General features: G+C 46.0%; 1 protein-coding gene across 4 annotated transcripts; it reads left to right on the forward strand.

Annotated features, from left to right (window-relative positions):
• The first annotated feature begins 1,609 nt into the window (after positions 1 to 1,609).
• Positions 1,610 to 26,860, forward strand: LOC310834669 (zona pellucida sperm-binding protein 2-like). 4 transcript variants are annotated; one of them, XM_083718672.1, is made up of 21 exons: positions 1,610 to 1,885; positions 3,259 to 3,317; positions 5,244 to 5,336; positions 5,795 to 5,919; positions 7,251 to 7,397; positions 8,214 to 8,309; positions 8,423 to 8,590; positions 9,275 to 9,371; positions 11,478 to 11,701; positions 14,881 to 15,034; positions 16,145 to 16,356; positions 17,014 to 17,131; positions 18,598 to 18,803; positions 20,235 to 20,349; positions 21,164 to 21,333; positions 21,838 to 21,911; positions 22,185 to 22,312; positions 23,669 to 23,858; positions 24,372 to 24,510; positions 24,864 to 24,960; positions 26,660 to 26,860. In XM_083718672.1, the coding sequence occupies exons 1-21, from the start codon at positions 1,860 to 1,862 to the stop codon at positions 26,737 to 26,739; spliced, it is 2,718 nt and encodes a 905-aa protein (XP_083574798.1). In that variant the 5' UTR covers positions 1,610 to 1,859; the 3' UTR covers positions 26,740 to 26,860. The 4 variants fall into 4 exon arrangements, with proteins under 4 accessions (XP_083574798.1, XP_083574801.1, XP_083574799.1 ...); XM_083718673.1 differs by lacking the exon at positions 24,864 to 24,960 and having other exon boundaries at positions 1,774 to 1,885; XM_083718674.1 differs by lacking the exons at positions 1,610 to 1,885; positions 3,259 to 3,317; positions 5,795 to 5,919.
• The last annotated feature ends 156 nt before the right edge of the window (positions 26,861 to 27,016 follow it).

Raw genomic sequence — 27,016 nt, forward strand, 5'->3', positions numbered from 1 at the left:
GTATGTCTAGAAAAAGAACAAAAGTACCCCAGGTCATGTGCAGAGTGCATTCCATCACATATAATAAATCAGTGAGGTGGGTCCTCCAGTTCAGGGAGTGTCGCTTGCAACCAAGCATAAGCTCCAGCACCCATTCACCTTGGTTCTTAAACTACGGCATCTTCTTTCTTCCTCTCCATAAAGGTAAAGGTAAAGGTACCCCTGCCTGTACGGGCCAGTCTTGACAGACTCTGGGGTTGTGCGCCCATCTCACTCAAGAGGCCAGGGGCCAGCGCTGTCCGGAGACACTTCCGGGTCACGTGGCCAGCGTGACATCGCTGCTCTGGCGAGCCAGAGCTGCACACGGAAACGCCGTTTACCTTCCCGCTGGTAAGCGGTCCCTATTTATCTACTTGCACCCGGAGGTGCTTTCGAACTGCTAGGTTGGCAGGCGCTGGGACCGAGCAGCGGGAGCGCACCCCGCCGCAGGGATTCGAACCGCCAACCTTTCGATCGGCAAGTCCTAGGCGCTGAGGCTTTAACCCACAGCGCCACCTGCGTCCCAGCTTCCTCTCCATACTCTATAAAAACCTATAAAGTTTCCAGACCACTTCATGCATCAGATGAAATGGATAACTCAAGGGGTGGTCTAGGCTGCGATGGGTGTTGTTTTTGGCCACTCTAGGCAAGTTCAAATACTTCCCTCCACTCTCACTCATCTAATGGCTTGCTGAGCCACAGAATGACATCACATGACCAAGAGTTGACCAAAATGCTATGTTCACATGTTCATTTTAAATGCCTGTCCTGGCTTTATTTCCTCCCATCCCTTTACATTTCCACCTCAGTGGCAGGCCGCCAAGAGAGATCAAGAGGCTCTTGAGTGCGTCCCCTGGAATGCAAAGGCTGTGGTCCATCTGGTGAGCTTCTGGAGGCTTCAGTCAGAAGTGTAGGTGGCGGCTCTCTCGCCAAGCGCTTGTCCAAATGGGTGTTCTTTCTCTTTCTTTCTTTCTTTCGTTATTTGCAGGACTATTTCTACAACATGTTGTTGATGTAATGCTGTTGGCATTGCCTCAAGAGACAATGGAATGTGCCTGCAATTCTAACCCCCCTTACAGAGGAGCATGCCCAATTGAATTCAGCGGGTCTTACTTCTGAGCAGACATGTATGGGATTTGATTGGTAGACATTTTAACAGCAAACGTTCCTTCAATTTTGGCTGCGATAAGAAATAAAGTCTTCAGGGTGACATGGGAATCCTGAGGAATCCTTTAGCAGTAACGGATTAATAGGGTTCTGCTCTTCAACAGTTGCATTAAGTGAAGACTGTGAGATACTCAGAGATTGTTCTTAGGTGCTGCAGTTTTTAAATGATGTGTACAGCCCCAGAAATGATTTCAGTGAAGGGTGGCCTAAAAAGGTCAAATGGAGAAGATGTATGATTCGAATGCAGTTGAAGGACTGGCTGCTGAAAGGCTTGGAATTCGTTTCTGATTTGTTAGCTGAGGGTGAATATGGACAGGGCAGGAAAGAAAACAGGCAGCTGCTGGAGGAAGCTTATGTTTTGAAATAAGCCCCCCCCCCGCCTCCCCCCTGGGCCACATGGAGGCGAAGCTGCGGCGCCCCCACCGGGGCAGAAGGAGGCCAGGGGAGCAACTCTCTCCCATGCGGGGCTGCCTGGGTGAAAACCAGACCATGTGGGACGGAGATGCTGCCCGCGGGCTCCCCGCCAGGGTCACCCGCCCCCTCCTGCCCGGCCAGCGCCCCTCCTCGGGGGAAGCCTCCTGCGCGGGCGGGGCAGCTGCTAATTGGGCGCAGCTGGGCGGGCGCGGAGCCCTTGAAAGGCGCGCGGGTCGGGAACGCCTTGCTAGTCCGGCAAGATGGGGAGCTGGAGCCCCGCGGCCAGGTGAGTCGGCGGGGGGGGGGGGCGCTTCTTGTACTGGAATGAGCGGCCAGGCCGGTGCAAACTCCCCTCCACGGATAAAGGAGGTTTCATGTTGAACCTACTGGCTGTAGGGCTGCCCCCAGGAGTCCCGTTGCCTTCCGCACCCCGCGGCAGACAGACTCCCTGGCCAGGCATGCGACGCTATTATGTACATCTGACTTCATTGGTTTTCTAGCCTGAAAGTCGTCTTGATTTCTGTTTTCACTAGGTTTTTCACTTATGGAAACTGTTCTGATGTATTTGTGATTAAGCTGCAAATAACTCTTGCAGGACCTGTGGTCGCCAACCATGGCAGGGCGCTCTGCCTTCTCTCCCTCTCCACTACTGGCAGCCTCTGGTGGCTGTCTCACCTTGCCTAATGGCTGGGCCACCGGCTAAGGCTCAGTCTTCTCTTGGGTATGTGTAGCAACTGGGGTGTGGAGAGTGTCCTAGCCTGGAACACCCTAGGCTTCTCTACTCCACAGACTGTTTTCCTCCCAGCCCGCTGCTCTTTTCACACCCTCCCACCCCAGACTCCCCAACCCGGAGAGAAAGAGGAGACAGCCCATTGGGCATGCTCCAGATTAATAGAAAACTTTGTTAGTAAAACTCTTCCAGATTTGGAAGCCATCTTGCGATTCATCTGCTCAGTTCAGGAAACTTGCAGCTAGTATCCCTGGCAGGTGGTTGCCAAGCCTCTACTCAGTGCCAGATTTAGGGCAGTGCAGGTGGTTCCTTTGCACAGGACACCAAGCCAAGGAGACACACAAGAACAACCAAAAAAACCTTTGTTTATATGGGGACCAACTCAAAATTAGGCCCCAGCCAGACAGGCAATTGAGTTGCCACAATTATGATGTAGTGCACTTGAGAACATGCACAGAGCATGTGAGTGCAAGGCTGGCATGAAAATAATATTTAGGGGGTGCCAGAATTTGCCCTCCCTCAGGGCGCCATATTACCAAAGTCTGCCCCTGCTGTGCTTAAGTACTTCCAGTGAAGGAGATGTTGCCGTCTTATGAAAGACTGTTGAATGGCTCTTGCTGTTAAGCAACATCTCCAAACATGCAGCTGAAATCTGTTCCCTTGCTACTTCTGCACCTATAGTTTTGCTTCTACCCCTCTGGAGCAACAGTAAAGATGCAGAACCATATTTGGTGTTATCTCCCTTTGGCTCCCCCACTCTTGTTCCGTGTTTTGCTAGGTTTCTAATAGCTGAGGCAGTTTAAGATTAAATTACAAGAAAAGAAAAGAAAATAGTGACAGTCTGGGAGCAACCTAGGAACGGCTGGCCTCCCTCGGCCTCCCACTGTTTGCATGCAGCGTCAACCATTGTTCCGTGATTCTCTTTTCAGGTTGCTGCTTCTTGGCTTTCTGGCTCCTGGAGTGTGCTTTCCATTTGTTCCTGTAACAGGTAAAAACCACTTGGCTAGGTGAACATAATGCCTAATGTGTTTGTCAAAGCTTTTGCATGCCCCTGATTTCCTTCTTGTTGCGAACAGTCTGTTAATAGGGAAGGAAGAAGGGTACATCACTTTCCTCTTTAGAGAAGGTGTGTCCCACTCTTGAACTGCTTATTCATGCAAAGTAAGCAGGACAGGAGTTGGCGGCTCGGTCCTTTTCCAGGTGTCTGTCTGCCATGGAGTGGGTGATCATAATACTTGCAGCTCCTCTCATGGGTTGGCCAAGATTTGGCTGGGTGAGCCCAGACCCATTGAGAGCCACCCAGCTGGAGGCAATGCTACTCTTTGCACTTGGGACACTACTAGCATACTCTAAGTTAGCGTATACAGTGGTACCTCGGGTTACGTACGCTTCAGGTTACGTACGCTTCAGGTTACAGACTCCGCAAACCCAGAAATAGTACCTCGGATTAAGAACTTTGCTTCAGGATGAGAACAGAAATCGCGAGGAGGAGGCGCAGCAGCAGCAGGAGGCCCCATTAGCTAAAGTGGTGCTTCAGGTTAAGAACAGTTTCAGGTTAAAAACGGACCTCCGGAACGAATTAAGTACTTAACCCGAGGTACCACTGTACTGCTTGCTAACATCTGACTTATTGAGGCCCTGAGAGCAATGCAGAAAAGAGTACATCATGAATAAATACACCATCTGCTGCCACAAGAGACCTGAGTACATTTAATTCAGTGAGTTTTTGCCCACCAAAATTTACAATGAGAACCTGTGGCCCTCTGCATGTTGCTTGACCACAACCCCCATCATCCCTGACTCTGGCCATGCTGGCTGCACCTTGTTAGTGGGTGGAATCCAACTTCCAGAGGGTGGCAGGTTCTCCACTGCTGGCTCAGGGCATATTTTTAGTCTTGAAGACTTGCGTTGAAGATAAGTCTACCGATTGCTGTAGAAGCAAAGGATGCAAGTCCTTAAGAATTGATCTGTTCCCTCTCTATGTGGCACTCTTAACTGAACTTCCACAATGTTTCCACTCCTCCCCCCCCCATCCTACTTAACTGGCTGCATTTCTTTTTCTTCCCCTGCCCATTCGCTAAATAGCCCCTGCAGCCTGGCTCCTTTTGCCCCCCTCCTCAAATAGCAATACCAGCATTTCTCAAACTTAGGTCTCCAGCTGTTTTTGGATTACAGCTCCCATCTTCCCTAGCTAGCAAGACCAGTAGTCAGGGATTACTGTACTTCACAAAAATGGATCTAGTGCTGATCCTGCTTTCTGTCTTCCCACAAGAGGAGGAAACTCAGTGGGTGCATTATATATGGTGGGAGAGCCCTGGCGCTGCTGTGTAAAAAGACTAGGCAATCTTCCACCCAGTTCATGCAGCCAGGGAGAAGGAGAAGTGAAGTTCACAAGGCGGGCAACACAGAAGTCAACCCTAGGAGCAAATCAGTTTCCTATCTTGGCTCTTTGTCTTGGAGAAAGAGTCCGTGCTGGTCCTTCTGGAGTAGACATTCTGGAAACCCTTTGGAATGTCATTGTCAACCTGGGGCATAAAACACAGCTGTGAACAGATGGAGGTAAAGAAAGACTTATTGAAGAACAGCAACATGAAAACAAGATTTGGCTGTCATTAATTGGGCTACTGTTAGATGCCACTGGAGGGAATTAGGTGCCACCTTTTGAACTCCCCTCTGGCTATTCCTCTTCGTTCTTGTTTAGAGGGTGCAGTCGTAGGATGGAGGGCAAGGGAAGGGAAATGAGGAGCAAGCCCGTATAGATGTGTTGAGCATCCCCAAGAGGCTCAACCTGATACTGGGACCATGGCTTGTGAACCATTTAGGAGTTTTGCTCCCATGTTGACTTGAGCCTGATAGAAGGTCGGTGCCCAGTTTGCTAACAACTTTGATTTTTTGTTATCTCCTTGCCCTTCAGATCAGGTTAACGTGCAGTGTCTAGGCAGCCTTGCCCGACTCCGATTGAGTTCAGCCTATTTCCAAAACAAGTACATCAGCTTTGCTGCCATTGGTGAGTTCAGTTTCTTTTCCTGCTTTTGATGAAGAGAAGACTTGGGCGTTGTTCTGCATGTAACATTCTTTCTTCCACCTTTGGAGAGTGGGGTGCATGGGTCCCGCATGTGCGCCTTAAGCAGGTTGTGGCCAGTGGCCAGATGTTTGCTTTGCTTCACTGGCTTGAGACAACCTCTCCAGAGATGCATTGGCTGATATCATCACTGAGGGTTGCAAGACTATGTTTCCTGGTGCATGATGACTCTTGTTAGCATGCAAAGCCCATCTGGCCAACAATCGAGTATCTAGTGCCACGGGCTGTAGGTGCCTCTTGTCCCACAGTCAGACGTTTGCAGCAGGGTCTCAATGAGGTATGTTAAAGAATGAAATATTAATGCACACAATGCTGTTGTGGGTAGCTATTCTGAAGCGATTTCCCTTTCCCTCATCTAATGATCTACATTCTTGTCCTTCCAGACCAGTTTGGCAGGCCCTGGCCTATAGACGAGGTCCAGTCAGCAAAATGTGGATACACCATTTCCCAAGACGTTTGGGGGAATATAGAGCTCCGTGCCTCGCTGCTTGGCTGTTATACTCTGATGGTGGGATATAGGGCTAAGCTGTATGCTGCAGGGATTGTGAAAAGGCTTCTGGACTGTTTGTGGGAAGCTGTCTTAATGCTCAAAACAAACTGTTTTGCACAGCGATGAGGAGCCGGCAACATAATGAGGCCTGGCGTGGGTCCCAGTTTGGCCTGTGAGGTGATTCCACCACAAAACACACCCACTTGCCCCCATGCCGGATGTCATCTATGATGTCATGTGTGGACATAGTCCAAAAGGAACAGCTGGGTCCTTAAAGCCATTTCCCCCATTGTTCCTTTGCAAATGGAGTTCCTTGATACTGCTGACTGACGCTGACAGGAAGGCCCATTGGGATGGGCTGCACTAGGGCATTCTCCATTGGCTCTTGAGGCAGAGTGGATTGAAGCCTAGGCAATGCTGTCAGTCTGTGAGAGACTTGGGGACGTTTCAGATCAAAAGGGCAAGGCACTATGAAGCACTGAGGCCTTAGTTTACCATTCAGATGGCCCAGAGCATGCAGGACTACCTCCCATCAGAGCTGTGCTATCTGCTTGCTCTGACCAAAGCAGCTGAACCTGTGTGATTTCCTTTGAATTCTGCATCTGAGTCTGTGCAGTGCCTGGAACCCATAAGTCTTCCTGATGGGAGTGAAAGTTATGGGCAGAAGTATGTGCTTAAGCATGGAGACTGCTAGAAGAAGGTGACGGAGTTGGGACATAAGGCAGTCACTGTTCCTGGTCTTGGGAGCATCTTAAAGTTGGATCTGCATGCAATGCCCTGTAGCTTCCCTGAGGACTAGCAATTTAAAACAACCAGGAGAATACAATGAATACAAACAAGGGTGCCATCTAGGGAGGGGGGTCGTTGTATTATGTTTCAGACCGTCTGTGGTTAGTCCTCAGGAACACCTCGACAGCTAGTTATTCCACTAGGTGTACGAAGCTAAGCACAGCTAACTGAAAGCAGGTGCTTTTTAATCTCTTAAAATTTGAAAATATCCACAAATAAATGTTGTGTCAAGTTCATTTTAGTAGGCATTTCTTAATGCAGTGTCTATAAATTCCTTCAGCCGCTTTCCTTTTAAACACCCTTGGAAACATATGCCAGTCCTTGACCTGCCCCAAACACTGTCTTGTGGCTAGGGCCTCTCTCTCCAGCCAAACTGACAACTTTCCCTCTTGCATAATTGCTGGATTGCAGACATTCTAGCAGCTTTATTCTCTGAGCAGCTGGAATGTTTGTTACATATTTAATCCAGCTCATCCTATACTGCGGGAGGAACACTTCCACCACCGCAAGCATAACCCTTAATGCAGGTTAACTGTTGGTCCTCTTCTTCCCACATTCAGGATGACCAGCACTTCACTTTGAACATCCAGATAACGGCAGCGACAGACCCTGGGATGCAGCATACGGTGGTGCTTAACGTTCCAGTGAGCTGCTCATATGGCCCGTGGCAGCCTCGAGAAATAGTCTGTGAGGCAAACTATATGGAGGTAAATTTTTATATTAGGGAGCCAAGCAGCATTTTGAAATGCATGAGAGGTGTACCTTGAGATCTGCTGCCGCCTTTCAAGAAGTCAAGTTTCTGAGCGTGAAGACTTTCACTTCCTAGAGCATAGAATCATAGAATCCTAGAGTTGGAAGAGACCCCAAGGGCCATCGAGTCCAAGCCCCGGCCAAGCAGGAGGTTGCCGACACAGTGTACAGATTCCCCCAATGAACCTTGGCACTGTAGTTCTTTTTTTTTAAGGTGATGGGAATTGTAGCTCTGTGAGGGGTAATGAGGGGTAAACTACAGTTCCCAGGATTCTTTGGGGGAAACCATGTGCTTTGAATGTATGGGGTGTACACAGCCTGTACTTACAGGTGTACACTAAAATGCTCTTGAACCTCTCTGACTCTGCTTATGTCATATGTGAAAGTTGATCTGGGGGTAGAATGTGGAGGAAAAATTGTGTGTTCCAGATGCACATGGGGAGAGGTGGGTGGCAGGCTTAAAGGTTAGAAACAAATATGAGATGCCGAAAATAATTTGAGGTATACACTTCAAAGGCCAGGAGCCTTGCTCCTTGATTTCATGTTGGTTGCCAGAAGAAGCAAAAATGTTTAGTTGGCAAATCCTAATTGCAAAGTGTGTGTGTGTGTGTGTGTGTGTGTGTGTGTGTGTGTTTGTGTGTGTGTGTGTGTGTGAGAGAGAGAGAGAGAGAGAGAGAGAGAGAGAGAGACTTGGATAAGGCATGTGGGAGATCCTGTACAGAGAGTAGCTGTGAAGTCTCTCCCAATTACAATGTCCCCTTTCCCCACTCAAGGTCTCTGTAAGAAGGAACGTACCACCAATCCCAGATGGCTTTCTTCAAGATCAACCTGCAGGTCCCCCTGAGGACTGGGCTGCTGCCTTTCCGGAGGTATCTCTCTCCTTTGCCACAACTAAGAAAGAACTGGGGGGCAGCAGACTTCCCTATGGGAGGTTATTTTAAAACTCTGAAATTATTTCTTCCCTCTCCTCCCTCCCCCATAGGCTGTCGCAGGGGCCTCCTCCATCTGGCAAATCGTCTTTCACATGGATGCCAGGAGGAAGGCTATGCGGGTGGAAGAAGCTCATGCTGCTGGCTATGGAGTCAACACTACAGACACGAGGATCGTGCTCAGGGCTCCCTACAATGCCACTGAGGCTCAGAAGGTGGAGGTAAGTGCATAACCCCCCCCCCCCAAATAAGGAGGTACATGTCAGAAGGAAACAGCAAGAGCTTGAATGGTTTGTAGAATTAAGAGTTGTATTTTTGTGTGTGTGTCTTTACACTGGTTTGATGGCCTCAAGCTGTAAAGCAACTTATAAAATTGTAAAGTAAAAACAAAACTTGCATAAGATAAATTTTGCACATATATTTACCTTGATTCCTTCAGCATGGAGCATCCCTGGCATGGCCAGGGACACCTGTGTCTTTTTGAGCTTGGAAAATGTGCACTTTAGTAATGAGAAATGTAGTGGGTGGGTAGCATGCAGTCAGCAGAATGCCTTGGCTAGGAAGTCTCTTTGAGTGTTAGATGATATATTTCTGCAACTGAAGTAGAAAAGTGGGAGTAGTACTAGTGATGGTGATGGAAGCTAAACCCTTGACCAGGGCTTTATGTAGACTCATTATCTGTACTAACTTGGCATGAATGGATTTGAACTGAGCAACAAGAGGTGCTGAACTATTTGGCCAACATAAATGATGCAAACTAAGCGCAATTTGAATGGCATGTACCTAATTCTGCAATGCCATTGAAAATAACTCTGCTCTTGCTAGTTCACGGGAAAAGGGACTGAGCTGTGAGGCACTGAAACATGGCAAATGACAGAGACAGGAGCTGCTGCTTCTATTTTCAGGTCAATGGGATTCCCTTCTCCTCTGTGAGGTCCAGCACCTACTACAAGCAGCGTTGGATGCTCCTAATGGTGGACACAGCAGTGACCTGCCCTATAGGTATGTAAACAAGGGGGTCTGTCTTTTGAGCTGTAGACCCCTTAAGCCCACAAGTTTCCATGCTTTGGATTCCCTCCTTGATGGGAATTCAAAACAGTTGCATTGAAAGGTGAACCTACCTTCTTCACATATTCTGAAACAATATGAAAACAAACACAGCTATACTAAAAAATTGCTTCTCTGAATTTTGCAGTACAGTTCTTCAGACAAGTAAGGTGTACAGCATTGCTTATACTGGGGATAAAGTGTGTATAAACATTCATATTAGTGAAAATTGGGGGGGGGGGAATCACTGCCAGAACTCACTGGAACTCAGTGGAAGCTCTACTCAGGTTGGTGCTATTGCAATTGTACAAGAACAAGATGAATGCTGAACGATTTTCATGTGGACTTAGCCTTTCCCTTTTTTCTTTTGCAAACTAATGTTGAGAACTAAATTTGAGGTTAGAAAAATGAGAAACAAAGGACTTAATCACACCTTCACTCTTTCCAGGCACAGTCTGTAATTTAAAGCTCTGTGTCTGAGTGCCAGCCCCTTTCTTTTTTTGTTCTGGAGCTTTCCCTGTGAAAACCCAATCATAAAGCTCAGTCAGAGCAAATGGTCATAGAATCATAGAATCCTAGAGTTGGAAGAGACCACAAGGGCCATCGAGTCCAACCCCCTGCCAAGCAGGAAACACCATCAGAGCACTCCTGATATATGGTTGTCAAGCCTCTGCTTAAAGACCTCCAAAGAAGGAGACTCCACCACACTCCTTGGCAGCAAATTCCACTGTCAAACAGCTCTTACTGTCAGGAAGTTCTTCCTAATGCTTAGGTGGAATCTTCTTTCTTGTAGTTTGGATCCATTGCTCCGTGTCCGCTTCTCTGGAGCAGCAGAAAACAACCTTTCTCCCTTCTCTATGTGACAACCTTTTATATATTTGAACATGGCTATCATATCACCCCTTAACCTCCTCTTCTCCAGGCTAAACATGCCCAGCTCCCTTAGCCGTTCCTCATAAGGCATCGTTTCCAGGCGTTTGACCATTTTGGTTGCCCTCCTCTGGACACGTTCCAGTTTGTCAGTGTCCTTCTTGAACTGTGGTGCCCAGAACTGGACACAGTATTCCAGGTGAGGTCTGACCAGAGCAGAATATAGTGGCACTATTACTTGCCTTGATCTAGATGCTATACTCCTACTGATGCAGCCCAGAATTGCATTGGCTTTTTTAGCTGCTGCGTCACACTGTTGGCTCATGTCAAGTTTGTGGTCAACCAAGACTCCTAGATCCTTTTCACATGTACTGCTCTCAAGCCAGGTGTCACCCATCTTGTATTTGTGCCTCTCATTTTTTTTTTTGCCCAAGTACAATACTTTACATTTCTCCCTGTTAAAATTCATCTTGTTTGTTTTGGCCCAGTTCTCTAATCTGTCAAGGTCGTTTTGAAGTGTGATCCTGTCTTCTGGGGTGTTAGCCACACCTCCCAGTTTGGTGTCATCTGCAAATTTGATCAGGATGCCCTTGAGTCCATCATCTGGTCAATCTGCAGAAAATCAGAACTGACATTTGCTTGAATTCAGCTTTAAACAGTGGGTTTTTCCAGGGGAGGGGGGGAGAGCTCTTGGACATGGAGCATTGAAGCAAGGACCTCTGCCAGGCTTTAGAAAGGGCAAAAGGCAAGTAAGTGGATTCAGCCCCAAGAGGAGCCAAAACTGGCATGTTCCTCCTTCCACAGACAAGCTGTTTGCTTAGCATTCATCCTGGTTTGCTTGCACAAAAAGCTTATGTGCAGGTTGGATTACATGCCATCTCTTTCATTCTGATTTGTTTGCTGGGTAGTTATTTGCCAATGAGCATCCAACCTGCATTCATTCCAATTTGCTTGCAGTATGTCTTCCTGTTGCTCATTCATTCATCTCACACTTCAGTGCCTTTCTCTGTCACCCTCAAAGAGCCTGTTTCTTTTTCAAAGTGGTTTTGTTGTGCTGGGGCAACAGAACCCTTTAAGCCACTAACTGGGAAGTCTAAACTTCTGGAATGGGCTTCAGTCTCTCCCACAAAAGAGTGACTGTCTGGAGACTCCCTAAGCTTCCCTCTCTCCCTCCTCACTCCCCTCTGCCAGATGGTGTGTACTACTCGAAGGAAACAATTACTTGGACTATTCCTAAGAGCATCCCTCCTCTCCTGGTTGGAGCTGGCATTGTCAAGGAGCTGAAAGTGGACATGGGGGTCAACCTGGACAAACTGTCTACACAAGACATCAGAAGTTGGGGATACTCACTGGCTAGTGACAAGGATGCTATTGTACTAAAGATGCCCATTGGTGCACCGGGTGGTAACTACAAGGTGGGTACGGATGTTGTTCCTGGATGCTTTAGATAATTCAATGGTCTAGCACAAAGTGTTTTTGAATGGGGAGTAATTTGTTAAGTGGCAGGGAGGCAAATGGATGGCCATACGTTGCTTCACTCCTAAACTATGTACTCTACAAGAGGGGTGGGCAGAAGGTGGATTGGGATCTACTGGTAGTTTCTGGATTGTTTGTAATGGCTCAGCAGGGGGTTGTCTCACAAGGCATATTCATACAAGGTGTCGATGCCTATATGGGCCATTTTTTGTGTGTGTGCGCCATTGTCAACATATGAGTGCTTTCCATTTTATGCCTCCAAAATCTCAATATTTCTTGTTCATGCCTAGATGGGCTCAGTTCGCACTCTGTGCTGCCCCTTTCCCACAATTAGTTATTCCAACCCCTCTCCCTGCAGGTCAGGAAACCTGGGGTCCATTGTGGCCATGACACCAGGTATTTGTTTACCAATATGCATGCACCTTCGTAGTGGAATTGTGCAACAATTTTCCATCAAAGCCAAATTTGAAGCATGACTTTATTTATTTTAAAAAATTGAAATACAAGTTTTTCGATCTATCAGATTTGCACAAAAGAGCAAGTCAAAAGAGAGATGTGTGTGTTGTGCCACACAAGGGCAAAGAATGACCAGGCAGGGAGGAGCATGGGTGCCTCTGATCATTGACTTAAAAGTTTTGGGGTGGAATCAATGGGGCCATGCAAGCGCTGTGCTTGAATAAAAGGATGTTGCTCTCATTTCTGAAAGAGAGAAGATCCTACTTTGTCTTGTTGGGAAAGATCTTCCTTTCTTTTTTTCTGTACATGCAAGGGCAAATATTATTATTGTTATTGTTGTTATTATTAAGATTTTCCAACAAAATTTTCACATACCGTATTTTCCGGCATATAAGACGACTGGGCGTATAAGACGCCCCCCCCCTTTTCCAGTTAAAATATAGTTTGGGATATACTCGCCGTATAAGACTACCTCTCTTCCAACGCACACCAAATAAAAATTTTAAAAAACAGTCTCCAGTCCAGCTTGGAAATCCGCTCCACTTCCCAGTGGCCAGGAGCTTCTGGGGCCAATTTTCAAGCATATTTCTGCTTCATCTAGAGAGCTTGGTGTCCTCTGATTTAATTTGCTGTCGTTTTATCATTTGGTAGGGAGTTGCTGCAGGAACTGCTGCTGTAGCCAGAGCATAAGATGACCCCTGACTTTTGAGAAGATTTTCCTGGGTTAAAAAGTAGTCTTATACGCCAGAAAATACAGTAATCAATACTAAAAACAAACACAAATTACATCTTATATTTTCTATTACCCCCCCCCCCTCAACTTCCCCCAACTTCCCTTTCTGGTTTATCACATATTCATTTCTTCTGCCTATAATTTTATATACCTTATATATTGAAATTGAAATTATACCTTTTTAACATTTTCTTAACATTTTACCCTCATATTTATATTTTCTGTTTATATTGATTAATTGTAAGTGTCTTGATCAAATCCTGCAAGTGAGTCCATTTCTATGCATTGTTTCTGTATATACATCATAAAAGATTCCTAATCTTTCTTGAAATAATTATTGTTCTTATCTTTAAGTCTCTCCGTCTTCTTTACCATTTCAGCATATTCCATCAATTTTTCTTGCCATTGTTCTTTTGTTAGTATTTCATCACTTTTCCATCTTTGAGCTAATAAAATTCTGGCCGCTGTAGTCACATACATTAATAATTTTTTCTTGTCTTTTGGTAAATCTTGACCTAAAATACCTAATAGAAAAGCTTCTGGTTTTTTAACTAATGTTATCTCAAACATTCTTTTCATTTCATTATAAATCAAATCCCAATAATTTTTAATTGTTTTACAATTCCACAACATATGAAAAAGGTATCTTCCTTTTCTTTGCATTTTCAGCACTTGTTAGAGCTTGTTCTAAATATTTTTGCCATTTTTACCAGTGTTATATACCATCTGTACATCATTTTCATATAATTCTTTTAGTAATATACGATCATTAAAATTTAACTTAATTTTCCATAAAAATATTATTTTTAATACATCTATTTGTGCTAGAGCAGCTCTGCAAAAAAGAAGAAAGAAGCTGATTTTTAAATTTCAAAAAAATAACCACACAGACTACATATTTTCCTTTGGGACAGAAACCAAATGGGAGTAATGAGTATAGTGCACAGATGACCCCCAGTGAAATGGCACCACACATATAAAAAAACCCCTAACATGCCCAAACAGTGCACGTGTGTTTGTCCACCATTGGGTAACATGCACATTTATATTAGCTAGACTGTCCTTATTGGATTATCCTCAGAAAATCCAGATGTAATGTGAGGAAGTGCAGGCTAAGGTTCAAGGAGGAGGCGGTCATGTGGATGAGACTCAGCTGCTTCAAATCCGCATTAAACTCCTGTGTGGGTGATCCTGCAGTTGGCTGACGACAGCAGCCACTAAAAGGCTTTCTTCCATGAAGCAGGCTGCTGAGAGAGAGGGGGGAAATCAGTAGTGGATTTTTGTGTGTGAAAATATTGAATGTGGTTCTGGAATTAGATTACTCCTTCGCACGGAGCATGTGCTTGGAGCCACCCCACTCCTGAATTCTAGAAAGAGAATGTTGCCCTTCTCTATCCTCAGACACGGAGCTCATCTACACTTCCACTTGTTCCGCTGCTTTCACCCAGGAAAACCCGCCGGAGCAAATATCAGTTAGGTTTTCTACAGATTGATGTTTGCTCCAATTCAGCACTAGAGAGCGGGTTTCCCCCAGGAAAGCAGCGGGACAAACTGAGGACTGCTTGGAGCTGTGATTTATTGGCATGGGATAAGCAGCCATGTGGACAAGCCCACTGTTTCGCACTTGGCTTTGGTTGGCAAAGCTCTAGAAAAGTTATAGAAAAAACAATGTAGATATGCTCACTCCTGCTGTACAAAATGGTCTTAATGGCACTTTCTTACAAAATGAGGGAGATGAAATGTGTCAAGTGTACACCTGTATTAGAAATCCTTAACAAATCTTAAAGTCCAGAGCCCATGTTTTGGGATTGAAATAGCAACAAGGTGAGAACCTGGGAGACAAGGTTCTGTCACACATCCTGTCACAACATGGCTTGCATTAACATTAGGTCCCTTTAACAATGTCTACTTGTTTATCTCTTGCTCCAGACCTATGTGATTGATGGGAAACCAATGATTACCTACAAAATTGCCCCTTATGTAGAGCATCTGTGGGAAGATGACAAGAGGGGTATTACGAAACATACCATCCTGAAGGATATTAGCACCCCTCTGCAATTTGTGCCGGTCATAGTTACAGATTGTGAGTGTTCATTGTAAATAACAGTTCTATAAAGTTGTTGAAACATTGGTGATGGCTGCTTCACAGACAACTGGGTGTGCTAGTAGATGCCTTCTATTCTAGCAAGATCAAATTGCAGAATTCCCCTAGATGTTCTTAACTCTTCAGTGGGAGAGTTAGAGATGGCATCATACTCTTGGTCAAAGAGTACACTGGCTTACAGTGTTCGTCTTGAGCACAGGAACCACTTCACTATTGCTGTGTGTGTGTGTGTGTGTGTGTGTGTGTCTATTCTTGATCCTTGAATTCAGGGAAGAGCTTGTCGCTCCATGGTAGAGCCTTTACATTGAATGCAGACGTTTCCAGGTTCAATCCCTGGCGCTTCTGGGAAGGGCTGGATGAAAATCCTGTCTGAAAACCTGAGGAGCTGATGCCAGTCAGTGTACACATTACTAAGCTTGATGGACCAATGATCTTACTTGGTGTAAGACCGCTTCCTCCGCCCCCCTTCTAAATGGGTCCTGCCCACCTGCACTCAAGAGCTGCAGCTCAGGGCCAGAGCACATGCATTGCCAAAGGTCCCAGGTGGAAATGTTAGCATCTCCAGGTAGGACTGGACCTGACTTGTATATGAAACCCTGGAGAGCCTCTGCCAGTCAGTACAGGGCTAGATGGTCCAATTATTGGATTCCATTTTCTTTGTTGGAGGCTAGCTGATTTGGTGCCTTCAGATGCTGCTGGACTCCCCTCAGCCCGCCAGTGGTCAGGGATGCCAGGAGTTGCCAACCCACCACAGGTTGACAACCCTTGGTCTTTGTCTTTGAAGGAAGAACATTGGATTGGTGAAGGAATAGACAAATAAGCAAACATGTTCTGTGGGAAGGATGAGCTTTGTTAAATAGGAAAATTGTCTAGCTTACTAACGTCCTGAAAATGTCTGCAAAATGACAACCTTGAAGGATTTATAGAAAGGAGAAGCATCATATACTTGTGGGGGCTTGTTGACAGAACAACTGAGGAAATCCATTAGAGAGCAAATTTAACTCGTAAGCCTGATGAGCAAAATTGATATGGGGAACTGGCCTAGAAAAAGGTTTTGTTTTACAAAAACTATTTCTCTTCTCCGTACAGATACTAATGCCAGTCTCCAGCTCTTCAATGCAACAGTTGGCACCTTCCTGCCAGATGTGGTGCTGGTCAGTATTACTGTGGATGCTTCAGGGCCCTTGCCATTACCTGAGGCTGAGAAGAAGGGCTATAAGATCTATGAAGCTAAGTATTCCAACGGAAGTCGGGGCTATGTGGTACAAGTCCCCTTTGATGCCCCTGGAGTTGGAAGGGAGGTGAGTGCTGCCACCAACCAAGCCTAGTCTGTGGGCTCTTGGAGGGGAGTGTATTGCAGTTGTAAGGGGCAAAGCATAGAGAATGGAAGTGCTGGTAGTCCTGTTGACTGGGGAACTTCAGAGTTGACATTTAAATAACACTTAAGCACTTGTAGATACATCAACTATCCGTCCTTAAATCATCTGAGCTAGGAAAACAAATTTTGGCATGACATCCTTGGAAAGGTCTAACTCAAAAGAATATACTTGAAACATGGAGCTTCTTTCGTCTCATTCTTTCCAGGAGGTTGCATCTCTTCCCCCCTGTATCCTATAACTGAATTGAGACTTGGTAAGGGATGGTGCTTGTTTATGCCTCTGGAAATGCAAAGTTGCCTCTCACTCCAAATGTGTCCCTGCAGTCAATAGCTGATGGGATGGAATATATGGATACCTTCTCTCTGGAGCATATTAAAACCAAAAACACTGCAAGGGTATGAAATCTAGTAGGCCATAATGCATGGTTTGTAGGTTAAAGTGTAGGTGCCTATCATGCCTAGCTTTCATGAGCACAACAGAGCCTGTTACACTCTAAATGATGGTGATATACGGTAATAACAAAGGTTTGTCATGATGCTGAATAACCAGAGCTCACCTCCGCTCAAATTATCTTCCCAGTATGTACCAGATAACATCAGAAGCTACACTACAAACCCCATATTGGGATTCAGTGTGATTCCTCAGGGAGACACCTTTGATGTCCCTGTTCCTCTGACAGCCCTGGTCCAGGATGCAGGTGAGTCGGTTGGAACCAACATTGTTATCACTTTCCATTTTGGATTCAAGAATCGGTTAGTGGAAATGGTGAGCTTAACTTTAGTTGCTGAAGGTTAAATATTGGGGAGATGTACCTATTACCTATTGTTCAATTTGAAGTGGCATCTAGGATTTCACCAGGGTCAGGGAGGGTACTTCTGGTTTGCCTGTAAAGAACACCAATATTTAACTATGAATATTGAATAGCTTGGCATCATTAAAACAGTGGTGACTAAATGGAGAAGTTATGCCAAGGTTTAGATAACTATTTGTATTATTTTGTAATGTTGATGCTTGGTGTAGAGGGCGATTTAGCCTACCTTGAAGTGTTATGGGGAGGACAAAACGAAAGTGGGGCACTCCAGTTCTCCATCCTGGGCAGCTCATGGAAGAAAGTTGCAATGTTACAGAATTCTGTGAGCTGCTGAACGTAAGAGGCATCCTCCTGTTGCAGGGGATGCTGGTCCACTAGGGCAGAGGGGACACTGTCCCACTCACCTTAATCTTCCCTCAGCCAGCCCTCACCTGCCTACAATTGGTGCAGGGGAAGGCCCTGCCTGCCTGCCTGCCTGCCTGCCTGCCTGCCTGCCTGCTTGCTTGTCCTTCTTAGTCTCGGCAGGGAGTAGGATGGGGGTAAAGCTAGAATCAGTTGGCTCTGCTGGTCATTGGCTCTGGTTTCTTCTGCCTTACCAGTCCCAATGGGTGCCAGCCACTATTCTGTTGACTCCTGGAAATATAGCTAAGTACTAGAGAGGCAATTTTCAGTAAATAGAGATTAGTTTCTAGCCTGCAATAATTATTCTAGAAATTGTGCCTAGAAGCATAAAACAAATTACCCCTTAGAGAGGACTTCCAGGAGAAGGTTGGGCGGGACAAATGGTTGTAGGATTCTTTTGCTCTAGGTAAGGTGAGAATTGATGGCCCTTTTCACTTCATAATCAATAGCTCTACTTCAAGTACTCTTCAGTGGGCTAGGTGGTAAAAGCATGTTAAATGAACACAGATATGATTTGTCATTGTGTGTGGATCACATTCTGTTTGAGAATCCACAGGGAGCACCTTGTCTTTGTAGGTGCTCCACAACAAAGAGCCTTAACTGTGTGAATGGGGTGGAGGTGGGGCCAGTGAACATGCGCAGGGCCTTTCCAGGTGAGTGGCCAGGCACTGTGTCCCACCTACCTAGACCCAATGCGACCTGAAGTGGTGTGCCTCCGTGCACCTGTGCAATACCTGAGCCTTGGCAGGTGGCTTACCCTGAAGAGCATTTGCTTCCAGCCTCGTGCAAATATTCCTTTTGGAGGAATTGTCCTTGTCTGCTGCTCGGCTGCCTAGATAGTTGTACTACTGTTAAATCATGCCGGTGGCATCAGAAGGGCAGGTAGAATGTGAATGGACAAGGGTTCCTGCTCCTGAAAGCCTTGCTTCTTCCTACTGCCTCCCTCCCAGTGCTGCCCCAGGCTGAGGGATTCTGTGATGACAAAGCCCTCTACCTAGTGGTGAAACGAGGCAACGTGGACCAGGACTGGCTTCCCTTTGCGGGGGACGATCTTTTGACTCGGGAGAAGGCGCAGGCACTCGGCTATACTTTGCAGGACAATGGGACCCACTTGGCCTTAAGGGTGCCCAGGCAGGCAGCCCACGTGCGCTATGAGGTAAGGGGAACACAGTGTGTGTGTGTGTGTGTGTGTGTGTGTAGAAGCTTGGGTTGCCCAGCCATGAAGCGGGGAAACAAGAAGCAGCTGTGAGGGGTACGGTGATTGGTTTCCTTGGGGTAATTGTTTCCCAAGAGTCATAGGTGCCAACGCCCTGGGTGCCCGGGCACCCACAAATTTTGGTACCAGGCCCATGGCACCCACAGTCATGGGGCCAAGCTGGCACTCCTGCCAATAATATGGTTCTCTGGCAAGCTCACTTGTACTGTACAAGTGCTTTTAAATGTAACACATTTCCACCCTTCTCCCTAGCTGAAAATGCTCCCAGAGCAGCTTACAAAAGTCAGTAGTAAGACGGTGCTTTCCAGGTTATTGTTAAAAAGACATGATGTACATGGAAGAAAGAATGGAGCTAGAGGAACCTCAGGTGCCAGTTCTTAGTCCTGGTGCATGAATGAACAGCTGGCGTGTAAATGATTCTAGTGGTATGATGAGAGAGGACCACAGGCAGCTGGCCTTGGCGGCAGCGGCACCACAAGAGGCCTTCTTCCCTTCTCTGCTCTTCAGCATGTTTGGCACTGGGTACCATGACCAGAATGGCAAATCTCTTTGCTTCAGCAAAAGGAATTACCGTATTTTTTGCTTTGTAAGACTCACTTTTTCCCTCCTAAAAAGTAAGGGGAAATGTGTGTGCATCTTATGGAGCGAATGCAGGCTGCGCAGCTATCCCAGAAGCCAGAACAGCAAGAGGGATCGCTGCTTTCGCTGCACTGTTCTGGCTTCTGGGATTCAGAATATTTTTTTTTCTTGTTTTCCTCCTCCAAAAACTAGGTGTGTCTTATGGTCTGGTGCATCTTATAGAGCGAAAAATACGGTACTTACCCCCTATTCTCCACCTCCAACAAAAAATCCTTTTAAGGGCCCTGCTTTGCTTTCAGTAGCCCTGAACCCAGGCCCTTGAGCTTTGTAGGAGGAACCTCTTTGCCTCTGCTAGAGATCCATCTAAGGCTTAAGGTGACCTTGAGAATCTGGGGCAGAAGACAGGCTGATGTTCCAGTCTTCTGCACACTAATGTGTGAGTGCTGATGACTAGAAACTGTATAGGAGATAGTTTGAATCTCTGTTGGTGCTTTGTCTGAAATGGGATTTGTGTGTTGTGGGGAGCATCCTTGGCAGTGAAAGATGTCCACAGTCTGGCCTGCTGGATATCCTCTTCCATTAATCCAAGATATGGGTCTAAAAGGGCCGTTCATGCTGCTACCTCCCGCTTTGTCCAGAGGGAGGATGACTGAAACTAAGGGTGCAAGCAGGTAATTGAAGACTGCAGAATATCCACCTTGGGTTGGAAGTGGTGGCGGTGAGGTTGTCTAAGCCTCCTAATGCAGCCGGCTCTTAACTTGTGCAACTAGTCTGGTCCCCTTTGCTTTGTAGGAAATAGATTCTTTTGGGATTTTGGTCACCTTCCGGTTGCAGCTGAAGGACTATCGTCTCGCTGAAATGATAGACTTTGCCGTTTCCTGCAGCTTCTCTCCAAAAGACCTCATTGGTAATCTCTCTCTCGAGCCCAGGGCAGGGGACCCTTTCCCATATGGGGGCCACCTTCCCTTCTGGGAACCACATGCCAGGGGTGGGTGGAGCAAGAAACAAAAGAGGATAGAGCATCTGATGCTCTGCATAGCAATGTGCATTTCTCTTGTGTTGTACTCTGTATTTTTATTTGCTTTTCCTAATGTCAGTTCATAATTTCTATCATGTCCATCTTGGGAACCAGCTATTTGTTCTTCATTTTCATTAGCAGAGAAAATGATTTCATTTGATGGTACAGTGGTACCTTGTGTTACGTACTTAATCCGTTCCGGAGGTCTGTTTGTAACAGGAAACCGCTCGTACCATGAGGCATGCTTTCCCTAATGGTGCCTTCCGCTGCTGCTGTGCCGCCAGAGTGCGATTTCCGCTTGCATCCCAGGGCAAAGGTCGCAACAAGAGGCATCTGCTTCCGGCTTAGCGGAGCGCGTAACCCGCAGCATTCATAAGGGGGACAGGACGTAACACGCGGTACCACTGTATTGAAGTCTCCTGCTTGCTACTCTGCTTATATTCAGCAAGCCACCTTCTCTCATCTTTTTGTCGCTTCCGCTTCTTGACTTAGTCTGCGGAGGCAGATTTAAGGGAGCACAACCAGTTGGGTTGCACTGCATGTGGAGCCTTGGGGGTGCCACAACTATGATGTAGAATGGAAGGTGAGAGGCAGGGTGTGTGGAATTTGGGTGTCTCTCAGGGTGCTGTTGAAATTTGAGACCCCAAGGTCTGCCACTGCTTGTCTGTTATACTCTGGCATATATAATATATTTCCCTTGCAGATTGCTTGGCTAATGGCACAGTGAGGATCTCTGCCTTGAAGCTAATTGGCACCCCAGATCTGGTGCCTTCTGGTCTAGTGCTGAGAGACAGACGCTGCAGGCCACTTTCGGTGACAGAGGAAGGAGCAACGTTCATCTTCAACGTGACCTCTTGTGGGACAACTCGCCAGGTAAGAAATGGCTGCTTTGTCAGGAGCAGAGTCCATGAGGCTGCTCATGTTAGAAGAAGATGGTTCCTGAATGTTTGCTCCATCAGTTCATGTCAAGCTCAAAAAGCCATGCTCGCTCTTGATTTGGATTGTCTTGGATTGAAGCAGCCTGCCTTTTCCTTAGCTACTGGAGATGACTGTGAGGCTTGGCACAAAGTCTTCTAGTCTGGTACTTGAGGCTCCTTGCCTCTCAGGGTTGTTTGGAAGATGGAGGGACAATGTACATGCACAACAAGTGCTACGCTGAGCTCCTTGGGGAAGGAACATTAAGACTGGGGTGGGGTAACCTGTGGTTCCCCGGATGTTGCCAGATTCCAAATACCCAGGAGCCAGCATGGCCCATGGTGGGAAGGGGATATTGGGAGTTGTAGCCCAACCGCATGTAGAGGACCCCAGGTTGCCCAGCCTCTGCTCTAGAAGATGGTTGAAACTGCCTCCTGTTTTATTGTCTAATCTCATCTGCAGTTTGAAGATGCCACCATGTCCTATGAAAATGAAGTCCTCTATTTTCTCACAGGCCAAGCAGCACCTATCTATCAGTGAGTACTCATGGCTTGGGCGAAGGACTGGGGAAGGAAGCTGTTTACCGCATTGTAATACAAGGGTCACTTGGTGACATGGCCCCCATGTGCAAGCTTGTCCTAGAAGGAGATGCATCCTGCCTTTAAACATAACCAGCTAGAACTCTTGTGCCAGTTTCTGCTGCAGCTTCCTTTCTCCCCCTCCACACCTCAAAGCAGGGCTATGCCCTCAGAACTGTTCTGGCCTGGAAGGGTAACGAATGGACTATTCTCTCACTTGTATTTTTCAAGGTTGAAATGTGCTTGCCGGTACTTTATTGGTGATACCCTGTTGCTCCAGTACAGCCCAATAGAAGCCCCATCGCCAATCATCCTGCCTGGGCTGGGGGTGCTGGTGCTTGCCCTTAAGCTGGCCAGAGGTAATGTCACAGTACAGCCTTCTGTGGGAGCCTTGCAGGTTAAGGCTGCAACCGAACTTTATCTCAAAATGTGTGAATTTTCTCTCAAAACAGCAGACAGGAATAGATAAAACATCTATGAGGAACATTTTTTCATCTGACATCAGGGATGGGGAACCTGTGGCCCTTTTAGACATTGTTGGACCGTAGCTACCATCAGCCTCAGGCATTATGGCCAGTGGCTGAGGGTGATAGGAGATGCAGTCAAAGATTTGTAGGGACAGATCTATATGATAATACAAATATTGTATTGATGGTACTCCTATGTGTTGAGGGAGAATACTTCTTAAGATGTTGCTAGTCAAATGCAATTGCAGTAAGTATTCACATTAAGCCTCTCCCCCCCCCCCCCAAGGTAGGGAGATTTAATCCAGCCTACAGTCTTTGAGTGTTGAATACCTAGTTTATGCATTGTGGGCTGAAGAGTTCTGTTCCATTTTCTTCCATCACCCCAAAAGCATGTGGAGGGGCGTTTTAGGAGCTGTTTTGGGTGGGTGGGGGTGGGGTTATCAGTGGCCTAGTTGGGATTCCTCCCAGCAAGTGGCTTGGTAGTGAGCACCAGACTTTCCCAGACCACCTAGCAGAGATGCAATAGACAGATGTATTGCAGAAAAGGATTCTTTTTGCTCAAAATCACTTTTCCAAGCTCCTCAGGAGTTCTCCCACCTTGATCCTTGGGAGGATCTGTTTGGGCAGATTTCCATTTGATTTGTTCTAGATTCAGGCAATTAAAAAGCTTGTTCTCTGTCACTGGTATGAGGTCTTGCCGTAGTTCTCTGTGATCTCTCAGCCCTGGTACCAGCGCTGAAAGCAGAGGCGCCACTTGCATTGCACCAGCCTGGCTCTCATGCTGGAGAACAGAACCTACTAGGGAGAAATAGCCTGGGCCAGCTGCTCTCAACCTTGAGACCCAACTCCATCACCCCTGACTGCTGGCCATGCTGCCTAGGAATGATGGGAGTTGTAGCCCAACAATATATGTGGGCTTAAGGTTGAGAAAGGCTGACCTGGTTGGAAACTCAAGGCAGTAGAAACGTAAGATGATTGGAACACCACTGAAGCCCCAACAAAAAATTTTAATTTGGCAGAATATTTGGACTATATGATATGTATTTGTATAATTTGGAATACTTAATGTGATTTGATTGGATTGTTAAAATGGAAAATTTAATAAAAATTATTTTTTTAAAAAGAGAGAGACAAAGGCTGACCTGGACTGCTCAGTGCCAGCCTTGGCTTGTTAAAAGCAACTAATTCCTCTGAGTTTGTTAAGGTTCTGATATGTGCTTTTCTTCCCCCCTGCGGCACCCTGGCAAGATAAGTCCTACAGCAGCTTCTACCAAGACATGGAGCACCCGGTAACTCGCTACCTTAGAGAACCGCTTCACTTCCAGGTTGAGCTTCTCCACAGTGAGGACCCACAGCTAGAACTTTTTCTGGAGGACTGCTGGGCTACAGCATCTTCTGACAGGAAGAGTCTTCCGCAGTGGAACATAGTGATGGACAGGTAAGAGTCTGAATAATACATTACTAGTTCTAAGAGCAAGGATGATGCTTTCACAGCATGTTAATTGAGGGGTGAGGTGGTTGGCTGGTTTGGCTGCATTTTAAAATTATATCGTTCCCTTAGGTATCTGGGGCAAAAATAGAAAAGCACTTCTGGGTTGAGGAGTGATGCCAAGAACTGAATGAAATAATACGAAAACACAACACAAGGCAGAATGGAGCATGAGAATCAGTACTACATGCTGCTGTATTCTCTTAAGTACCTGACCATATTGAAACAAACATTTCTTAAAGGGGGAAGGGAGTTTTAGTAAATTTCAGAAGCCAGAGACAGGGGTACTAGGCTTGTGCTGAGCATCACAAGTGTGCATAATAGCAGGTCATAGGCTCCAGCTTTTCTTGTGGCATTCAGGCTGCCCCGGTGTGTTCATTGCCATGGGGCTGCTAGCCCACGATGATGTGGCAGCAAGGCTTGTATCTCTTAGCTTCTCTGTCATGTTTCCCCCACCCCAAGTTGTGAGAACACAGAGGACTCTCATCAAACCACATTCCATGGAGTGACTGAGGACTCTGTCCCGTTCCCTACACACCTGAAGCGGTTTGAAGTGAAAATGTTTACATTTATGGTGGACAACCAGACACTTCAGGGGCAGGTAAGGGAAGCTTTTGACCATGGGATAATGCTGGCTATTGAACTCTCCCCCCCCCCACGTGGTCCCATAAGAGTACAGACTTGCCTGCCTCAGTTGCTGTGCTCTTATAGTTTCTGTGGATGCAAACAGTCTCAACTATTACTTTTTATTATTGTAAGCTGCCATAGGAATTAAAGTTAAGGACACCATATTGATTTAAAACAATAAAATTAAAGCTGAGCTGGTATGTATTTTGGCACAAGGAGACACGTGCTGGGGGCAGGGAGGGGAGGATGTAGTTGTCAGTATCCTGACGGTTGGGAGTTTTGCTTCCTGGTTCTCCTGCAATGTTATGTTGCTTTTACTGTCCTCAGATCTACTTCCACTGCAGTGCAGTCATCTGTGATTCCAGCTGGCTGGCCATGGACACCTTCTGTGCCCGGCGCTGCATTCCCAGAAGGCAGAGAGTTGGTAGGTGTCTTGTGAGGTAAATGGCTTCTGTAGAGCTCTCTACCTTCAAATACAGCAGCAGGAGATCTGTGGCTCTCAAAGCAACGGGGCCAATGGGAACTGTATTCTTAACAGTGGATCGCAAATTCCTCACCTCTCTTCTAATCCCCTGCCAGAGGCCAGCATGGCTTTCCCTAGAACACAGGTGGGAAACCTTTCTCACTCTGCACGCCATGTCCTTGGCAGGATCTGCTTTGCAGGCCAACCCATCTGTCAGTCACCTGAAAGGAGGACTAGCCTGCACAGCCAATGCAAAATTGAACCCCACCCCCATCAGCAGACATCACTGTTATCTTGAAAGGTGGGTGTGGTTTTCTGGGGAAACAGATGGGTTTTAGGTCAGCTCAAAAAGAAATGCACTCAGCAATTGATGTCTTGTCATGTGCGCACATGGGTATAATGCACAGGCAGAGTTTTTTGTTTTAAACTGATGAGCAGATAGTCTCAGTACTGTCTATTGTTGCCATACCTCAGAGGCCTTTTTAAGGCTACAGGTTCATGCAAGCTAAACACATCATTTAGACTGCTCCTTAAAACACAACTATAACAGAAATTGCTTTATAATGAGGAATTGTGATATTAAGTCTAAAACTCATGAAGACGTAATGGCACTACTTATGAAAGCATCTGTTTATGACTCTGGAAATCTATCTTAGGAGAGCAGCCTGGCTGAGGCTATGCTGTGGACCACATAGAATCATAGAGTTGGAAGAGACCACAAGGGCCATCGAGTCCAACCCCCTGCCAAGCAGGAAACACCATCAGAGCACTCCTGACATACGGTTGTCAAGCCTCTGCTTAAAGACCTCCAAAGAAGGAGATTCCACCACACTGCAATGCCTTAAGAGAGAATATTATGAAAATGATTTACAGGTGGTACATGACCCCAGTCAAGCTTGCAAAAATCTATCATTTGCCCAATAATAAATGTTGGAAATGTAAAGAAAATGAAGGTAAATTCTTTCACCTTTGGTGGACGTGCCCAAGGATTAAGGTTTTCTGGGAAATGATATATAGTGAAATGAAAAAGGTATTTAAATATACCTTCCTGAAGAAACTAGAGGCCTTTCTCCTGGGCATGGTCGGCCAATTGGTGCCAAAGAAGGACAGAACATTTTTATGTATGCAACAACAGCAGCAAGAATACTCATCGCAAAGTACTGGAAGACACAGGATCTACCCACTCTGGAAGAATGGCAGATGAAGATGATAGACTATATGGGACTAGCAGAAATGACCGGCAGAATCCGAGACCAGGGAGAAGAGTCAGTGGAAGAAGATTGGAAGAAATTTAAAGACTATCTACAGAAACACTGTAAAATTAATGAATGTTAGAATGATGTCGGATAGAAATTAAGTGGTTTCTAGCTGTAATGTTTTAAGAGAATAGGGAAAAAAAGGTTCAGAAGTAGGTTAAAACTTATTGATAAGGATTTGCTGAATTAACAATTTTAATTGGAATACAAAAAAGGGAGGTATGAGGAGGTCTGGGAAACAAGTCAATGGAAAGTAAGTTCTGGAAATTATGTGTGTTTTTTAATTCTTATTTTTGTATTTTTGTTATCTTTTTCTTTTTGATTTTTCTTTTTAATAAATATCTTATAAAAAAATAAAAATAAATTAATGTGGTAATGCTGCCTTTTCCACCCTCCCTTTCCAGGCCGAAGCATTGATTCTACCCGCAGTCGGCAAGTGCATGTCTCATCTGGACCAGTTGTGATAAGGAGGGACCATACGTGACCATCCTAGGAATAGGAAGAGAATGGACTAGGATCATCATTTAGCAACTGAAATGGCAAATGTTGTGTTGCTGGCTGTTTCAGCGGTGTACATCTTGTGCAATAAAGGTATACAATAGAGATTTTCAGAACTTTTGCTTTTTGGGGGTGGGAAAAACTAAAAGGCCAAATATTTGATTAGTAAGCACCTTATCTAAACTATTACACTGACCTCTGTATTGGAAATTCTGTTTCCTACCTCTGAAAGAAGGGCTAGAGCATTCAAAGCAGCTAAACTG

This window comes from Podarcis gaigeae (assembly GCF_964106915.1).
Source record: "Podarcis gaigeae genome assembly, chromosome: 17".
In the NCBI taxonomy this organism is placed as follows: domain Eukaryota; kingdom Metazoa; phylum Chordata; class Lepidosauria; order Squamata; family Lacertidae; genus Podarcis; species Podarcis gaigeae.